At 44.4% G+C, this 19,851-nt stretch overlaps 1 protein-coding gene across 1 annotated transcript in view; it reads left to right on the top strand.

The window, feature by feature from the left end:
* Positions 1-232: 232 nt before the first annotated feature.
* LOC147430824 (protein transport protein SEC23 F-like) overlaps positions 233-19,851 on the top strand; it is a 31,195-nt gene continuing 11,576 nt past the window's right edge. Inside the window, exons 1-2 of the mRNA XM_086493374.1 lie at positions 233-1,546; positions 1,621-1,794. Of these exons, the coding sequence (XP_086349500.1) occupies positions 821-1,546; positions 1,621-1,794 (900 nt within the window). The 5' untranslated portion in view covers positions 233-820. The remainder of the gene's footprint in view (positions 1,547-1,620; positions 1,795-19,851) is intronic.

The following is a 19,851-nucleotide window of genomic DNA, read 5'->3' on the forward strand; positions in this document are numbered from 1 at the left end:
ACCCATGTTGATGGGGAGAGATGTTCTTGTTTAGTAAGGGGGCTAGTCTGAGGGCTACAGCTTTAGCAATAATTTTGTAGGCCACAGACATCATCGTTTTAGGGAGCCAGTGTTTCAGTTGAGAGCAACAGATCTGTTTGGGGATGGGTTTGATAAGCCCTCTCTTTACACTTCTCTCCAACGACCCTTCGACAATGGCTTTATTGGCCAGCCTTGTTTGAGATCGTCCCAAAATTCTATATAGAATTCCACCGGCATCCCATCCCAACCAGGGGACTTTTCCTTGCTAACGGCTAGGACAGGCATTAGAACCTTGATACTCACCTAAATTCTACGACAATTGTCGTTTAAAGCCAGAAATGTTTGTAGGTTTTCTCAATTGCTTCTGCTGCAGGTTTTCCAGTGATGGTTCGCGGAACAGGTCATGGTAGCTGTTGCAGACTATATCATCTTGAAAATTTCAGCTATGGTTTCCTTGCTTAGAAAAGAAGAAAAGCGCACTTCTTGCAAGGCGCTGATGTCTGACCATTGAATTAGAGGAAGACATCAACATATTTGACTAGCCAGCATTGCCATCTCTTGTCAGAGCTATGAGAAACTATAATTCGGACACAGATGCATGGTTGGTGTTGGTGCGTTTGCTCATGTTTCCAATCAAGACTTGCTGTTTGCTTGATCGGAAAGTGTTGCTCTACATCAGCTTCTAATCCACATACTGATTTGCCATATGCATCAGCTGAATTATTCTAGCTTGCATGCATTTCCCGTTGTTTATGGCAGTTCGTGACTCTTCATAGCTCACAGGACTTGTCCAAGCGACATGGCAGATTTTTTAGAGGCAGAGGCAAATGATGGGGTTAGAATGACTTGGAACTTATGGCCTGGAAGTAACACAGAGGCGGCAAAATGTGTGATACCCATGGCGGTTTCTTATCAACCTTTGCATTCATCACCACATTTGCTTGTCCTGCCATATGGTCCCCTTCGCTGCAAATCTTGTCGGTCACTGCTTAACCCTTATTGCAGGGTGGATTTCGTTGCTAAGATATGGTCTTGCCCGTTCTGTTTTCAGCGCAATTATTTTCCAGAGTCCTACAGTGCCATCTCAGAGACGAACTTACCAGCTGAGCTGCACCCACAGTGCACAACAGTGGAGTATGCACCTTCAGACACTTCCGTCTCACCACCAGTTTTCCTGTTTCTTGTAGATACCTGCGTCATTGAGGAGGAATTAGGATTTCTCAAATGGGCTCTGACCCAAGCAATTGATCTACTACCTGCGCATGCTCTTGTTGGGCTCATAACATTTGGTACTTTGATCCATGTGCATGAATTGGGGTTTTCTGAAGTTTCAAAATCTTATGTCTTTAGAGGATCCAAAGATGTGACAAAAGAGGAAATCATTGATTCTCTTGGACTTGTTGATGGAGTTCACAAGGGAGTAAGGCCCATAGGAGTGATTGCAGGAGTTCATGATGGAGTATCAGCAAAAAACATTAGTAGATTTCTCGTGCCAGCAGCAGAATGTGAATTTTCTTTCAATTCTGTAAGTTAACATACTTATTTTTCTGGACTCTGCAGCTACTTAATCCAATTCTAAGGGAATTGGTTTTTGTCAAGGTCTTAGATGAGTTGCAAGGGGACCCTTGGCCTGTCCAGGCAGACAAAAGAGCCACTCGTTGCACTGGTGCTGCTCTTAAAGCTGCTGCAGGTTTGCTAGGTGCTTGTGTACCAGGCAGTGGTGGAAGGATTCTCACCTTTGTTGGTGGTCCATGCACAGAAGGACTTGGCATGGTGAGTTTCATTTCCGAATCTTTAGCTTGAATTTCTCACTGTGTTACTAGTTGTAAAAGCTTTATTGTGATTTTCAACCAGTAAGCTTGTTTTTACGTTGTCCATAAAGGGGCTCAATTCTCTGCTCGTGTTGTGCATTGAAGATCCTCATACTTCGTCAATATCAAGAGGATGTAAACTGACTGGTATACTTGAGATAAGTTGTGTTCAATCAAGAAAGAAGGAAGAGGGATGACTCATTCTTAGTTTCCAGGCTGTGCTGGCTCCATCCAAAGGCTGGATACTGATAGTTGCTTTTTGCTTACCATTGATCTTGCTTTTTGCTTACCATTGATCTTGTTTGTTGATGTGAGTTGGGAGCATCTTTTGGCTAAGTGTGACTGGTCTTGTAATACTGTAACTGAGGCTTTCCATTGGTCCGCTAATGCCGAGGGGAAGTGGCCGTACAAGCCTCCCTAAAATAAACGAGCAAGCACACAATTCCAATAATTCAGATGGCTGCTTTTTCCCAAGAAGCACATGTTTCTGCTTTTCCCCAAAAAGCCCTCACTTTTTACTTTTCCTGGAAAAGCATAGACAGTTTGCTTCTTCCTGAAAAGCAAGATATGAAAAGCAATTTCTTCGGCTTGTTTTACAATCAGTTTTTGCTTTAAAGAGTGTGTGTGTGTGTGGTTTGAAAATGCCAAGGCTTTTGGGGAATTGCTTCAGTTTTAACTGTGTTGAGGGTAGAGGCTATATATGAGTTCTTAGAGGAGGCACTTCACACCCAAAAGCACGAGTGCAGAGTGTGAAGCAGCAATGAGTGTTGGTCATTTCGATTGAAATCTGTTTTCCCTTCTAGGCTCCAAGTCATTATACATTGTTGGCCGCAAAATTTGGCTCGGTTTTTTTCTAAAAGATATACCAAAAGCTGGAGGAAACCTGTCGACGTTCTCATCGTCTTCCTTCTCATCTTTGTCATCCTCAAGATATCCATAAGGATCTTTGAATCTATGGGGCATGGATCTCCTCTTCTGAGGCCGCAAGATCTCTCGTCGATCTCGTCCAACTCCTGTCGTCGAAGTCGTTTGCATCTCAGCTATGTTTCCCTTAGGCACCCCAATCGGCGCTGTGAGAACTATATGCATCAATATGAGCACCCTTGTAAGGTGCAGCAGATTGAATGTTTGAACTTTGCTCAAGATGAGTGCTCCGAACTGTGCTCAAGGTTCCTTTTACTTACAGAAGGGAGAGCCTTCCGTTCCTTTAGTGAGAGAGTGCAATGGACACAAACAAAGTGAATGGACATAGTGAATGGAAGTGCATGAGACTGAGAGATAGAGAAGAGAATACGACACCAGAGACGTAAAACCCTCCTCCGAAGGCCCCACTCTCTATGGTGAGAGCGGTCTACTTATGATTGGACAAATCTCTACAATTCTTGGACTTGCCGACGATGTCGACGACGACGAGACGGGCTGAAATCTGAAAATGCTAATGGCTGAAATCTGCAAATCTTTATCTGCTGAATTCTGACTCTATGTCGGTGACGACGGCGATGACGACGATGCAACGATGACGCACTGAAAATGCAGATGCTGAAATCTGCGTTTTCCGGGCTGAAATTGTAAACTTCGCGGAAACTGACCGTGCGGCGAGGAACTGTTGCGGAAAGTGAGACCTGCGAGGTTCTGGACTTGATCTGTGTTGTCTAAGGGCTGAAAACTGAAAACGCTCGGGTTTCTTGAGGTTCCGTTGTCGCGGAGAATTTGCAAAACGCTAGGGTGTGATGCAGATGCAAAAACGCTAGGGCTGAAAATTTGCAAATCTGTTGCCGGTTGTCTTGCAAATGCAAAACGCTAGGCTGATCTGATGTTCTGTTGTCGCTAGAATCTGCAAGTGCAAATCGCTGGCTGATCTGGTCCAAAAACGCTAGGTGGTTGCTGTGGAGCAAAAACGCTAGGGCTTGGGGTTCTGCTGAGAAGTTGCCTGTTGAGCGAGTGCTCTTGCTACCTCTTCTGCCAACTATGGCTAGTCTAGGTTTGCTTATATACAAACTTACTCAATTTGCCCTACCTACTTTCCAACAAAAGTCACTTAAAAATAATAAGTGAAAAATGTCAAAAATATGGAAAATAGGCTAAATGCTCTGGAAAATTCCCCTGAAGGATTCTGATGGGAATGCTTATGATCATGCTGTGTGCAACCAGAGGATATGCATCTATACTAAGTGTCTGAATATGCATGGTCTGCGAACAGACTCACAAAAGTGTCAGATTACTTCCTATTCTAGACTGACTTGACTGAATTGAACCCTGGTCATACTGTAGCTCGTCCACGGACACATAGGGTTGGATGTGTCACATGACATCCCCTCCTTTTCAAAGTGAGATACTGGTACCGAACTGTATGGCATCGAGGGAGATCGCCAATAGCATCCGGAATCCTGGAAGGGACTCTTCGTCGGCCCACTCTGATGTGTGGGTCGTGCGGTACTTGAACTTAAGAAAGGTCTGCAACGCTTGCGTCTTTGGGCTGCGCCGAAAGCGACAGTCTTCTGTGGCTCCTTCAATGCTTCAACTTCGTCTAGAGTCATGCTTCTTTCTTCTTCAAGAATCTCCATGGCTTAAAATTCGTGAAACCATTTCCAACACAAAACCATGAACATACCTATTCCATGTAATGTGAGTGGAAAAAATCATGTCTTCCTCAAAGACTGTGCATGCAATCTAGATGAACAAAGAGACGGAGTGCTAAACCGTTCACCACACACACGCAAACAATGAGATCAAATCTCTCTTTTGATCTAGAGCAATCAATTGTGGCAATTCACAACGGAAATGCCCATGCTTGGTGCTCATACTTTCATGTGCTCTTTCTACAACTGTGTCATGCCAAGGAAGAGACATGGAATGTGACTTCCTTACATACTTTTCAGCTTTTCATGAACAATCCGCATACATTCGTGCTCATTCATGAGTGAAACGTGCTCAACGTACAATATGTCATACCTAGGAAAAGGAATCACATAAAGACGCTGACGAAAATATAGGAAATGATCACGAATGAAACACTCGATCAATGCGTGTTGACTAATCATGCGAACACATAGTACTTCCTGTGAGGGCTCTTTGGACCTAGGCTCAAGAGCCAAGATCGGTTCTTCGTGTTTGATCGAATCTTCCTGTGGGGGTTCTGTGGACCTCGACTCAAGAGCCAAGATCGGTTCTTCGTGATTGATCGAATCTGCAATGAGGTTAGCTTCACCAGAGAAAGTATCAACTAACACATCATCCTTGTGAACAATCACATCATCTTCATGCAACTCATCATGCTTGTGAGAAATCACATCTTGATAATGCAAATCATCATGCTCATCATTGTCATTCAAATCATCATGCAAATCCTGTGTGTCATGCTTTGGAGAAGAAGAGACTGAGTGAGTCTCCTTTCCTGGTTCTGTGCAAACTGCACCTGCACAATAGAAAAGAGTCGCAAGAATTTTTCATGTGTTGGTCGCTCTGTTCTTGTCTTTCTTTGCTCTCGTGATCAAATGTTGCTTGTCTTTCGTTGTTCTCGCGATCCAATTTGGCTTGAATTTCTTTGGCTTCCAAGTCGTACTTACGCTCTATGGCTGCCACGCTTTCTTCGTAGTCACGATCTATGGTTGCCATTGTTTCTTCGTAGGCCTTTCTTTCTGCTTCTCTTTCTTTGCGTTCTAACTTTCTTTCCATAAACAACTGCTTCAACTCCTCCATAGGAGTTAGTGCAATCCTTGGCGTAGATGGGGAAGGGGGAGGGTCGGAAAAACCTTCTGGTGAGGAAAATTCTTCTTCGCCTCTCTCATGCTCATCACCTCCAAGCGAAGTATCCATTCCTCTTCGAGTGATGACCATCCACTGAAGTCGTGGGTTCTTGTTTTCTGGTCTTGAGGTTCTTGAGGTTCTTCTTTCGCTTGCAATCTGTGTTAGAGAAGGATCTTCTCTTCACCCGAGTTCTACTCTTTTCCGCGGGCGCACCCCTTGGCGGCCTTGCGCTCGCACCAAGGTTGCTTTTTCCCACCTCACGTCGATTGGCCGGCCGCTAAGTGCACGGTCCGCTCTCAATGAGTGAAAAGAGGCACAATGGGAGGCTGGACAAGCCCTTCTTTCTTGGGCTTCCTGTCACGCTTCAAAAACACGATTAGGAATCGACACGCCCAAGCTAACTTGGGTTTGTGCGACCTCAACAAGCAAAAAAAATTTGTGGCTCTTGTGGTTCTTTCCTTGAGTGATACAGAACACTGCCAAAGCTCTCATACCAATGTTAGGTGCAGCGGAATGAATGTTTGAACTTTGCTCAAGATGAGTGCTCCGAACTGTGCTCAAGGTTCCTTTTACTTACGGAAGGGAGAGCCTTCCGTTCCTTTAGTGAGAGAGTGCAATGGACACAAACAAAGTGAATGGACATAGTGAATGGAAGTGCATGAGACTGAGAGATAGAGAAGAGAATACGACACCAGAGACGTTGTAAAACCCTCCTCCGAAGGCCCCACTCTCTATAGCGAGAGCGGTCTACTTATGATTGCACAAATCTCTACAATGCTTGGACTTGCCGACGATGTCGACGACAATGAGGACGACGACGAGACGGCGGGCTGAAATCTGAAAATGCTAATGATTGAAATCTGCAAATCTTTATCTGCCGAATTCTGACTCTATGTCGGTGATGACGGCGATGACGACGGTGCAACGAGGACGCGCTGAAAACGGAGATGCTGGAATCTGTGTTTTCCGGGCTGAAACTGTGAACTTCACGGAAACTGACCGTGTGGCGAGGAACTGCTGCGGAAAGTGAGATCTGCGAGGTTCGAGACTTGATTTGCGGTGTCTAAGGGCTGAAAACTGAAAACGCTGGTTTCTTGAGGTTCCGTTGCGGAGAATCTGCAAAATGCTAGGGTGTGATGCAGATGCAAAAACACTAGGGCTGAAAATCTGCAAATCCGTCGCCGGTTGTCTTGCAAATGCAAAACGCTAGGCTGATCTGATGTTCTGCTGTTGCCGGAATCTGTAAGTGCAAAGCGCTGGCTGATCTGGTCCAAAAACGCTAGGTGGTTGCTGTGGAGCAAAAACGCTAGTTTTGCTGAGAAGTTGCCTGTTGAGCGAGTTCTCTTGCTGCCTCTTCTGCCAATTAGTGCTAGTTTAGGTTTGCTTATATACAAACTTACTCAATTTGCCCTACCTACTTTCCAACAAAAGTCACTTAAAAATAATAAGTGAAAAATGTCAAAAATAAGGAAAATAGGCTAAATGCACTGGAAAATTCCCTTGAAGGATTCTGATGGATTCTGATGAAGACTGATGTAGTGAGCGTTGAGTAGGATTAAAGTTGCTTGGGCGACCACGTTGAGAAAAGCGGCCACTGGTTGAAGACTGATTGCCCATAAATGAGGTCCGTGTTTGACGGCTATTGTCTCCAAGCCATTCGACATAATCAATGGTAGCATCCAGTGTAGTTGGGTTAAACTTTTGCACATCATTCTTCAGGTTGGGTTCTAGTCCGTCGATAAAATTGTGTAGTTTATCCGATGAACTGACGGTCTCTATCTCTAGAGTTAGCCTTTGGAACTCTGTGATATACGTGGCCAAGGAACATGTCTGGTTCAGGTGGCGGAGAGCAAACCGGGCATGAAAATCCGCATTCGCAGGCTCAAATGCTTTGCGAATGGAGCGTCGAAATTTGTTCCATGAAGGAGTGCGTTTACCGTCAGCAACTCTATATTGCCACCACAGGAACGCTGTATCTTTTAATAATGAACTGGCCAATGCAACTTTCTTACTTTCCACCAAGTCCGTATTGGACATGTAGACCTCCATCTTAAATATCCATTGGTCTAGCACGCGCTTGTCGCGGTGACCATTGTATGGTTCTGGCAGCTTAACATCAAGTTTCTTTTTCTGTGCGGAATTAAATTTTTTTATAGAGAAGCTGTAATTCATTATTGTCAACCTCTGCTGTAGGATTTGGTTCGTCTTCGCGTTCGTCCAGTGAAGCTTCTGAAGAAGAGGGTGAAGGAGCAGAAGGGTTTACTCGAGACGGAGTGTGTGTCTGCAGCATCTGCTCCAAACGAGTGCTAAAGGAAGAAAGACTTGTTGTAAAAGTTTGTTGTAAAGCTTCCATTTGTTCCTTGAGAAGAGCAAGCATCTGTGTCTGCTGGCCATCTTTTTTTGCTTGGGACGTCGACATGATTCTGCTTCAGAGAGAGTACCGAGGAGAAGCTGGAGAAGTATGTGGCATGTAGGCGGGAGAAACCGCTACCGAAGATTCGCCGAACTCTGCTATGAAATTTGGATCCAGGTCCGAATCCTCGAGATCCTCGAGCTCGTCCAATGGAGGTGTTTCCTCTGGAGCGGGCGTCAAAGGTGTATAATCTGGAATGAGAATCTGGCTGTGAACACGCACCAGCCGGCTGGAGCAAAATAATATTGTTGATCTCGTCCACTCTGCACTCTGTCAGTGAGTAGGCGAGATGAGGGTTCCCCCCAAGGAGGTACTCGTGGTGCAGAAGATGCTGCGGCTCGCACGTTAGAACAATATGCCACACTAGCCAAGTCTTGAAGTGTGTCGAGTGGTGGTGGGTGGCGTATAGTAGGTACTGTTGTGGAGCCGGTACAACCTGGGGTACTGGAATTGGTATCTCTGTTGGAATGGGAGCGCTTTCGGGAATTGGAGCGCGCACGGGAGCAGGGTCGGGTTCCGGCGAATCGGGAATGATAATAATTCCGGGTTCCGGGGTATTGGGAATGATAATGACTTCGCGTTCCGGCAAGATTTCGTATGGAATCTCGTCTATGTACGAGAGGAAGTGGATTGGAACATCGAAGGCATCGTCGGCCATGACGGCGAAGAATCCCACGCGCGTAGAGTACACCCAAAGCCAGGGTGGAAGAGCGGGAGAGATTGAAGCGCTGGCTGCCAACGTTTGATGAAAAACATCGCTGGCTGCTCGTTGGGCATTTTGGACATTTGGTTTTTTTATTGAAGGGGTGGGTTCACATAGACTTAAAAAAATGTGGGGCTTGGGCGGCCACTTAAAGCATGTGAATGACTGGTTGAGGTGTATAAAAAAACTTACGCTACCTTTGTAAAACAAACTGGTCAGCATAAAATAAGAACCCAACAGCGCGTAGGAATTAAAGACCAGCGAAGGGGTTTTTGAAGAGGCGTTTCAGCGTTGCTGATGTGTGCTGCCGCTTGGGAAAGGTTGCGATGCGAAGGGATTCCAGCGAAAGGGTGCAATTCAGCCCGTGTTTGCAGAATTTCCACCAAAGGGTGCTCACACGAAAGGGTACTCAGCTGAAGAGGTACACATTGGAGCTTGAAAAGGCACACTCTTTCGCATTGACCCATGCATCACCTCGAGCACGACCGGTACGGGTACACACATCCATGCTGCTGTCTCTGGTGTTATGTAGTATGTATTATACTAGAACATAAGTAAACTTAAGTTACCTCATGTCGAGATGTGTGCGTAGGCCACCGTTCTTCGGATTCCATAGAACGCCGGGAGAGGGGTAGAGTGTAGCTGCAAGGGTGAGAGGCTCACAACCGTAGGGTCCCGGGAATTTTTTTTTGCTTTGATACCACTGTGAGGATTTTAGGTACTAATCCTTTATTAAGTATTTAAACTCATGATTAAGACTTAAGAAACTTGAACTGAACTCATAAGCAAGACTCAGAAGACTCTGTGATTCATTGATTGAATGTGTGATACAAGGGCTCTTTATATAGAAGATGAAGAGACGAATGAAAAGACACGTCTCATGGTGAAGAGATGCGACTTCAGACGTAAAGAGACATCCTTTCGGCGAAGAGCTGCAACCATTGGGCGAAGAGTCGCACCCGTAGAGCGAAGGGGTGTGACCAGTCGTCGAAGGAGTGTGGCTTTTGGTGAAGAGGCATGTCTCCTGGGCGAAGGATCTTGACTATTCAAGCGTAGGGGTTCTGCTTGGCATGGCACTTCGCATATCTGCATCAATGAGTAAGTATGTAATGTAACTAAGTCACAGAGAGAGAGAGAGAGAGAGAGAGAGAGAGAGAGAGAGAGAGAGAGAGAGAGAGAGAGAGAGAGAGAGAGGGACGACATGGCCCGGTGTAGAGAGAGAGAGAGAGAGTCGACATGGCCCGGTGTAGTTCCGTGCCCAGAGATATTGGCCCCAAAGACTGGCGTCCCTTTCGGTATTTCTTTTATATTAATGCTTGATCAAAGTACAACGGGTGCTTGCTCTGAGACTCTGCTTCCAGATGCTTTGCAGAGTGAGCCCCCTTGGGTCACTTGTAAGCATTACAAGGGATGCTAAAAGCAGAGCCACCAAAAGCAGGTGATTTCAAAAGTAGAAGGCCCAAAAATCTGCCATAAAAATTAGCAGCGCAAAAAGCGGGAATTTCTGTACAGTTCTGCCACATCAGCCTATCAACGTGAAAAGCGGGATTTCCGTACAGCTTACCAGGTCAGTAGTTGTCAGCGCAAAACGCGGAAATCCGTACTGTCTGCTGCCAATCTGCGGGTGGTCATGCCACATCATCAGTTTGTGACATAACTACCCTCTTGAAAGAATTGTAATCGCCCTCGATTACGCCTGCAAAACAGATAGAGGCCTTAAATTGTCTCGGTAGACACTGACTGTTAGTATCGACGCACTAGACCCCACACATCTGGCACTTGTACAAAGATGATAGTCACATCCCAGGACATCACAGGACATCACTCGACATCACATGACAAATCACAGGAAAATTCATTTCAAATCTCAGACCATGACTGCCAGCAACGTATTTAGTAATCGCATCTAGATCCAGTCGAGACCTCACTGATGCCCGATTAACTAATCCTTATTGTGATCATGTCTATAGAGATTTATGAGACCGAAATGCTGCAGTCATTTCGTCTTTCAGTTCCTGCACTCAAACAAGTCAAGTGAGAGAGTACAAATCAATCATATTCAATGTTGGGAATTCCGTTTCATAAAGTCATTAAGCAGATACTTGTCAGCCCATTAGTATCCCTGAAACCCAAAGGGGATATTAATAACCTTATTCAAATCGAGGTAATCTGTTGACAAAGGAGCGGAGTGACTCCCCTCTTGTGCAAACCCACTGTACCAGATTCACTCTTAATGAGTTCAGGGTTCTATCGGAGTAGACTATGCTAAACCGAATGCTTCAAGGTAAAGTTCCAAAATTTGAGGAGTATCTGCTAGGTCCTTCTCCATCCACTTTGCATTTCGGGATAGTTCTTGAATTTAACCAAGAATCGCCGAATCACTTTACCTTTCATCTTTCTTTCCTTGTGTGCCAAAATCTGTTTTGAACGAGTATCTCCTCGCTTTCTTCCACTTCTTGTTGCTCATTAGGCTCCCCATCAACTGACACATCACCTTTAAAAGGTTTCAAGAGACTCACATGGAATGCATTGTGAATCTTCCAAGTATCAGGCAGCTTGAGTCGAAAGGAGACATGTCAAGCAAATACATTCCAAGACATCTCTGGTCCTGATAGCTCATGATTTTGGAGTAAGGTCCAAAGTCTTCTCTAAATAGATAGTGGAAGCAACCTCGTATCTCGTAATACACTGTGTAGTGACATATATATTGCATCTCCGTCTCTGGCTCCGTGTGGCATAGGTGGCATATCTTGTTGGCTGCTGGTATCCCTTTGAGTCTACCAGTCTCAATCTTGAGTTGGTGCGAAGATGTCCGTATCTGACCAATGGCACACCGTAACTCATGTGCTCTCTATAGAAAGCCATCTTCGTGCCCAACTCCTCTGTCGGCTCTATCCATGTCCTCCTGGTGTCCAATTGGGTTAGGTCTTGGCGAATGAGTTTAGTAATCTCCATCCGAGTAAGAGACAATGATGGTGCATCAAGGGAATACTGAAAGGGCGGTAAGCTGTCCATTCTGAAGCCATGTATTTGGAACCATGCTGACATTTGTGCATACCAGCATATGTGTCCCTCTGTGATGCTAACAGTCTGGAGGACTCAAGGGCCAATCTGGCATATGTCTCTCTAGCAGTGTCCCATATGCTGTGCTTGAAGGAGACTGATATGGTAAGCGCGTCTATCTTCATTGGAGGGGTTGCTAACTTCTCTCTAATGATCTCATGTGGCACGGAGGCCTTGACTCTAATCAATTGGGAAATTCTAGATACCAAGGGCCTCTCCATGACTATCCAACCATCCTGACCCACAGAGGGTCCCCAAACTTGAACCTCATAGAGCATAGCTGAGGCTACCAATGTATCAAAGACTGAGAGTTTGGTTCGGGGGTTCGTTCCTGGAACTGAACTTGCGAACACATCCTCTCCAGTCCTCCCAAGGCCGCATATGCTATGGTTAGTCCTGTCTCTACTGCTCTCTTCAAAGAAAACCTTGACCCAGTGAAGACTACCCCAAGATAGGTGTGTGCATTTGTGTACTCCACGATCTCTTGACCATAAGTGAATATAGGTGCTGATCTCTTGATCCACTGCGGTGTGGTGTTAAACACCGTACCCTTGGTTTTACCAAAGTTTATAGACAATCTGCTATCCTCCACAAAGCTATGTAATGCGTCCAAATGTAGCTGCATACCCTTCGATGAGTTAGAGCTCAACACAATATCATAGGCATATAACAATGGAATCTATGTCCCTGGCAGAGGTGTCAATGTAATCCAAAACCTCATCTATGTACATACCAAATAGAGTAGGGGACAGTGGACAGCCTTGTTTCACTTCAATAGTTACATATCCCCTCTGGAGTACGTACATGTTCCATCACTGATTTGTATAGAACCATGATCCCCCAAATCTGCGTATTTCCTGTAGTCTGCATATCAATCTAGCTCTGGGTACCATGTCAAATGCTTTGCGGAAATCCACAAAGCTACAATAGATCCATCTCCCATGTGTTCAATGATGGCTATGAGTGTCATAATATGGTCAAGCGTGGAGAAGCCTCTCCTGAAACCGTATGCCCTCACTCTCTGTCATATGCTCAACTGTTGCTCAAGGGTAGATACATACAACCGTGCCAATGTGTGTCCAATCATAATAGTACGATAGTTTTTAGGCACCATAGGATCCCCTGCCTTGCAGATAGGCACAATAGTAGATAGTCTCCAAGTCCCATAATAGTACGGTAGTTTTTGGGGGATCCCCTGCCTTGAAGATGACACAATTGAACAGAACTGCAAGAACCTCTACCAGCATATCTATAGCATGTATAAAGTAGACAGTCTGAGAGAGAGAGAGAGAGAGAGAGAGAGAGAGAGAGAGATTTTATTTATGTCTTCAAGAGGCCAAAGAGAACTGGCCTATGAGAAAAATCCATAGACAAAGTGTGTATATCCTCTAGATATCTTGTAAGTGCAAGGTGACTGGGTAATAAATCCGGCGTACATAGTGAAGTGTGAAATGTGACCGGGTAATAACAAAGCATCCGGTGTACATAATGGAGTGTGACCGGGTAGTAACCAAACCTCCGGAGTACATAGTGAGATATACAACTATGTGATGGGAGTGAGAGGAGGATGTGTGACTGGAGCTCTCTATTGAAAGCGCGAAGCTGAGGCTACCGGGGAATGCGCGGGGTGAAGGAGTGCAGGATTGGGCCGGGTAGAGCAAGGCACAGTGCAGCAGAGAGCTAGCGCTAGAGATCGAAAGCAGAGAGAGAGAGAGAGAGAGAGAGAGAGAGAGAGAGAGAGAGAGAGAGAGAGAGAGAGAGCTCGTACGATTTGGGGGAAAACTCAATCAATGAGTTTTTGGGCTTTCCCACTTTTATTATAAGTGACTTAAAAAAAATGTGTCCAGGTTCATTGTGAACCTTGACAAAGTATAAAAATATACGATAGAGGTCATTTAGGGCCTTTAATCCAACAACCTCCCACTTAAAGGCATAAATGATGCCTTTAAGTTAACCAACTTCCACCAGCTGTATGCAATGCTCATGTTGAGTCTTAGCAAGACTCTCGGTGAGAACATCTGCAGGGTTATCTTGTGTATGGATCTTAGTCAAGGTGACTAGACTATCGTCCGATACCTGTCGTATGAAGTGGTACCGCACATCTATATGTTTGGTACGCACATGAAACATGGCATTTTTGGCTAAATAGACAGCACTCTGGCTATCACAACCCAACACTGGAGTATGAGCAGGCATATGCCAAGTTCTTTTGCAAGTCTGTCCTCCTTTGAAGTCTCCGTGGCTGAAATATATTCAGCCTCAGTAGTACTCAATGCCACAATTTTCTGCAACCTAGAACACCAAGAGACTGCACGACCAGCAATAGCAAATACATATCCACTGGTAGAGTTCCTGGTATTTATGTCACCTGCCATGTCTGCATCACAATATCCTAATTCACTTTTGCCATAACAAATACACTTTGATTGTGTACCTTTCAAATATCTCATAATGCATTTGACAGCTTCCCAATGCGCTTTGCCAGGATTCGACATGTATCGACTAACAACTCCCACTGCATAAGCAATGTCAGGATGAGTGGCAACCATAGCATACATAAGAGAACCACAAGCTGATGCATAAGGGATTCCCTTCATTGCTTTCAATGCCACCTCATCCTTTGGGCAATCTGCTTTGCTAAGCTTAGTGTATGGAGGTAAAGGTACTCCAAGAGGCTTAGCATCAGCCATATTAAATCTGTCAAGTACTTTTGCAATGTACCTTTCTTGAGATAAAAACAATGATTTCAGCTTTCTATCTCTTTTAATACGCATGCCCAAAATATGCCCTGCATCACTCAAATCTTTCATAGCAAATGCTAAATTTAGCTTACATTTCAAAGCATCAAGACTAGTCTTATGTTTCCCGACAAGCAACATGTCATCAACACAGAGAACAAGTATGATGGAACTACCATCTTCGTCCCTTTTCGTATACAAACAATGATCTGCATGGCTACGTTTAAAGCCTTGAGACAACATAAAAGTGTCAAACTTCTTATACCACTGTCGTGATGATTGTCTCAAACCATACAGAGCCCTTTTCAGTTTGCATACAAGTTCCTCACGTGTAGGAACTATAAAACCCTTAGGTTGTTTCATGTATATGTCCTCTTCAATGTCACCATGCAAAAACGTTGTCTTTACATCCATTTGATTCAATTTCAAATCAAGCACCGCAACGAGAGCAAACAGGACACGTAAAGTTGTAAGCTTTACAACAGAGAAAAAGATTTCTTGAAAATCAATTCCTTCTTTCTGTGCATATCCTTTTGCAACCAATCTTGCCTTGTACTTTGGTTTTTCATCCACAATCTTAATCTTGTACACCCATTTGTTAGCAAGAGCCTTTCTCCCTTTAAGCAATGGCACAAGATCCCAAGTATCATTTGCATATAAGGATTTCATTTCTTCTTGCATTGCAAGATTCCACTTATTGCTTGACTCGCATGACTTAGCCTCTTTATAAGTAAGAGGTTCACCCTCATCTGTCAACATTACATGATGCAAAGAGGGATTAAATCTCTGCGGTTGCTTTCTCAAACGAGTTGACTTGCTTACCCAATGATCTACATTCTCAGGCAACGGTTCTACATCATAAGGCAACTCATTTTCAGCTCTATCATGCTGCTGAAAATCATTTTCAGCCAATTCAGGTGGCTGTCCATCCTCATTAGGAGCATCAATATCATGTCCTACCTCTTCTGGCTCAAGGTCAACCGGCTGAATATCAATTTCAGCTTGCGGTAATGCATCATGAGGCTGTTTTTCAACATCAATGGATGGCACGGAAGACTGAAATCTGACTGTTTTCTTGTCAGCATCAGATTTTGTAGCATTCTTAAGCAATTTTGCCTCCTTGAACACTGCATCTCGGCTGCAAATTACCTTTCTAAACTGTGGTAATCACATTCTATAGCCATTTCACCTTCTCTCTATAACCTAGGAAGACTCTCTCAATGGATTTCATATCAAGCTTTGTTCTCAAGTCATTGCGTACAGGAACAAAAGCTTCGCAGCCAAATACTCTCAAATGATCATAAGAGGCAGGTTTGGCAGGTTTGCTAGACCAAACCTCCTTTGGAATGTCATTTTTCAGCGTACTGTTAGGAGAGCGATTGCAAATATGAACTGCAGTTTTCAATGCCTCCCCCCAAAACTCTTGGGAAAGATTAGCGGTGGACAACATGCAACGCACTCTTTCACATAAAGTACGGTTGTACCTCTCAGCCACACCATTAGAAGACGGATTATAAGGGGCTGTTAACTCCCTTTTGATCCCATTATCATCACAAAAACGCTAAAATTCAGCAGATACATATTCTCCTCCATTGTCCAACCTGAGACATTTAAGCCTAGCACTCTTTTTGAGTAGTGACAAAAGCATGAAACTTCTTAAAAGCATTAAAAGTCTCACTCTTACTTTTCAACAAATGCACCCATCCTTTCCTAGTACAGTCATCAATGAGTGTAACAAAATACAATGCACCACCCAGCGTTTTGGACACCAGCAGCCAGCGTTTTCCTAGACAGCAGACCTGCGTTTTTCAGCCATAGAAAACCAACGTTTTCCATCAGCAAGCCAATGTTTTTGACAGCAAGAAGCAGCGTTTTCAGCATTCAAAGCCACAACAACAGATAGAAGTTCGTCGTCATCGTCACCGTCGTCTTCGAAGCATTCAGTTTCAGTCATAGTCTCGTCATCGTCGGCACCACCGTTGGCCTCGACATAGCATCACTTAGATTTGTATCAGTATCTTGTACCAGATTGTGCAATCAATAGTAGACCACTCTCGCCATCGAGAGTGGGGCCTTCGAAGGAGGGTTTGACAACATTCTGGTGTCGTATTCTCTTCTCTCTCTATCTCTCAGTCTCAGTACCTTTATTCACAGTGTCATTCACTTTGTTTGTGATCATTTGCACTCTCTCACTAAAGGAACGGAAGGCTCTCCCTTTCGTAAGTAAAAGGAAACCTTGAGCACAGTTCGGAGCACTCATCTTGAGCAAAGTTTAACATTCACTTCCGCTGCACCTTACACCACAATTCCGTGTGTGAAGCGACTTCAGCAACAACAAGAAACTTGCCAGGCAAAGCTTTGCATCGAAGATAGTACAAAGTACCTCTTTTAGACCCTTTTGCAACAAGCATAAAGCCCTTAAGCAACTTCCATGAACCCCCAACAAAGATGGTAGTAAAACCATGTGCATCTAAGTGACCAATAGATAGCAAACTTTTCTTAATGCTTGGTACAAAGCTGACATCATTCAACATAAGCTCTTGACCATTTTTAAGAGCCAAAATGGTACCCATTCTCTCTATGTTGCAAGCAAAATTATCACCAAGGTACACCTTGCCATAATTGCGTGCAGCATATGTAGCAAAACACTCCAAGGATGGAGCCACATGGAAAGAGGCACCGGAATCTACTATCCAAGACTGAGATAGGCCATCATTAGCACTAAGCAATGCATCAATGACATCTTTCTTCGAGATAAGCATGTCTTCTGCATTAGCTATCACCAAATCTGAGGGGCATGAAGCCGCAACCAAGATTTCCTCAACGTCTGACAACTCCTCAATGACCACACTAGAGGATACATTTGCATTCTCAGCATCCTTGTAGGAATCACCTGCTGATTTTCCCCCTTTCTTCTCATCTTTCTTCTTCTTATCTTGTGTTTCCTTCTTCCTTTCCTTCTCTTTTTTGAAATACCTGCAATCGGGTTTCTTGTCACCCGTTCTGCCACATTGATAACAAGTGACATCCTTATTCTTTGTCTTGCTCTTACTTCTATTTTGAGTCTTGTTGCCCGCATCACGCTTTTGATTTCTACCTCTTGCAGTACAGGCAGAACTGCCACCTTCCCCACTAGACTTACGTCTAATCTCTTCATTGAGAATAGACCCTCTCACACTGTCATACGTGAGGGTGGGACTGTTGCTCAAGGAGACAACCAATGTTCCCATCCCAAGTATCTGGCAATGTCATAAGCAAGAAAATAGCTTTCAGCTTATTATCGAATTGCTGAAGCCCATTGTCCTGCAACTGACTCAACACACCTGTAAAAGCACTCAAATGCTTAGTAGCTGACTTCGAGTCATCAAGTTGCATATTCACCAACTTTCGCATCAAATGCACATGGGTCACAGACGTGGTGTTCTCATAATTTGACTTTAGCTTTTGCCATATTGCATAAGCAGAGTCCAAACGCTCGATGTCCGTCAGAATGTTATCATTGATAGCCATTTTGATGTAGGCCATAGCCTTCTTATTTAACCTGGTCCACTCTTCGTCAGACAAACCTGGTGGCTTATTCTGTTCCAATGCATCTCTACAATCCTTTAAGAAAAGGATACCTTATGTCACGTGACACATCCAACCCTACGTGTCCGTGGACAAGCTACAGCATGACCAGGGTTCAATTCAATCAAGTCAGTCTAGAATAGGAAGTGTTCTGGCACTTTTGTGAGTCTGTTTGCAGACCGTGCATGCCCAGGCACTTAGAGTAGATGCATATCCTCTGGTTGCACACAGCATGATCATCAACATTACCATCAGAATCCATCAGGAGCATTTTCCAGTGCATCAAATCTATTTTTCGTATTTTTGACATTTTTCACTTATTATTTTAAGTGACTTTTGTTGGGAACTGGGTAGGGCAATTTTGCTAAAGTGATATATAAGCAAACCTAGGGCTAGGCTAATCTGGTAGAAGTGGAGAAGGTGCAACAGGCAATTTACTTGCAACAGGCTACCCTCTCTCCCTCTCAGCAAGAGAACGTCCCCTTCAGCCTGGCGTTTTCAGCAAGGGAAATCCAACAACTTTAGCCTGCCCTTGGCGATTTTCAGCAGCGTTTTCCACCAGCGATTCCAGCGTTTTCAACAGGGGATTTCAGCAAGCAAAGGACCAGCAAGACAACGTTTATGCAACAATTAAAAGGACAACAACTCAGCGTTTTCCAAACAGCCTAATCAGCGTTTTCAGGCAGCAATAAACAACATTTTTCAGCAAGTAAAACGACAGCAGATTCCATTGACGTCGTCCCCGCTGTCCCTGCCTTTTGCATCATAGCTTCACGAGTTTGCATCAGCATCTGTACCAGATTGTGCAATCAATATCATAGACTTCTCTCACCACATCGAGAGAAGGGCCTTGGGAGGAGGGTTTGACCACTTGTTGGTGTCGTATTCTTCTCTCTCTATCTCTCAGACTCAGTACCTTCACGCACAATGTCTATTCACTTTGTTTGTGATCACTTGCACTCTCTCAGTAAGGGTACGGAAGGCTCTCCCTTCCGTAAGTAAAAGGAACCTTGAGCACGATCGGATCACTCATATTGAGAAAGGACATCATTCACTTCCGCTGCACCTTACACCTTACATGCGTTCTTGCCAAAGATCGAAGCCTTGACCATCGAACCGTTTGATTTCCATCAAACTTTTAGTGTTAGATGTGGAAGAGGAAGAAGCCATCTTAACTCAACCACAAGTGTGTATACAAGAGAGATGCAATAGGCTGAAACTTTCAGCAAATAGGAGCAACCACAAGACTTTGCATACGATAGACCACAATTTCTTTACATGAAACTGTCCAAATCTGAATTTTCAGCTGAATATGCAATTTAAATCACCTATACTTAGCTTCTGACTCAAATCCTCGCACAAAACATCAATACATGTGATCCCACAAATTTGGTACACCTGCGTATTGCTGTTTTGGCCTGTAAATCACCTGTTTTGGGCTGTTTTAGTAGTTTTGGTGACCTTTTCGACTCCGGAAGCAAAGGGCTTCGCGATAGAAGCGAAATTGATCGTGGGAGAGCAAATTTAACTTGCTGTTCAATAGACTGTGTAGGGTTGTTTTGAAACCCTAGGGCTCTGATACCAGTTGAAAGCGCGAAGCAGAGGCTACCGAGGGATGCGCACGGTGAAGGAGTGCAGGATTGGGCTGGGTAGAGCAAGGCATAGTGCAGCAGAGAGCTAGCGCTAGAAATGAAATGATATATTAACGTCTCCAAAAGGCCAAAATGACCTATGAGACCATCAGATACAAAGTGGTGAATCTAATACAATGTCTGAAGTACAAGTACA

Source organism: Adiantum capillus-veneris, chromosome 21 (assembly GCF_014529385.1).
Source record: "Adiantum capillus-veneris isolate H3 chromosome 21, ASM1452938v2, whole genome shotgun sequence".
NCBI classification, from domain to species: Eukaryota; Viridiplantae; Streptophyta; class Polypodiopsida; order Polypodiales; family Pteridaceae; genus Adiantum; species Adiantum capillus-veneris.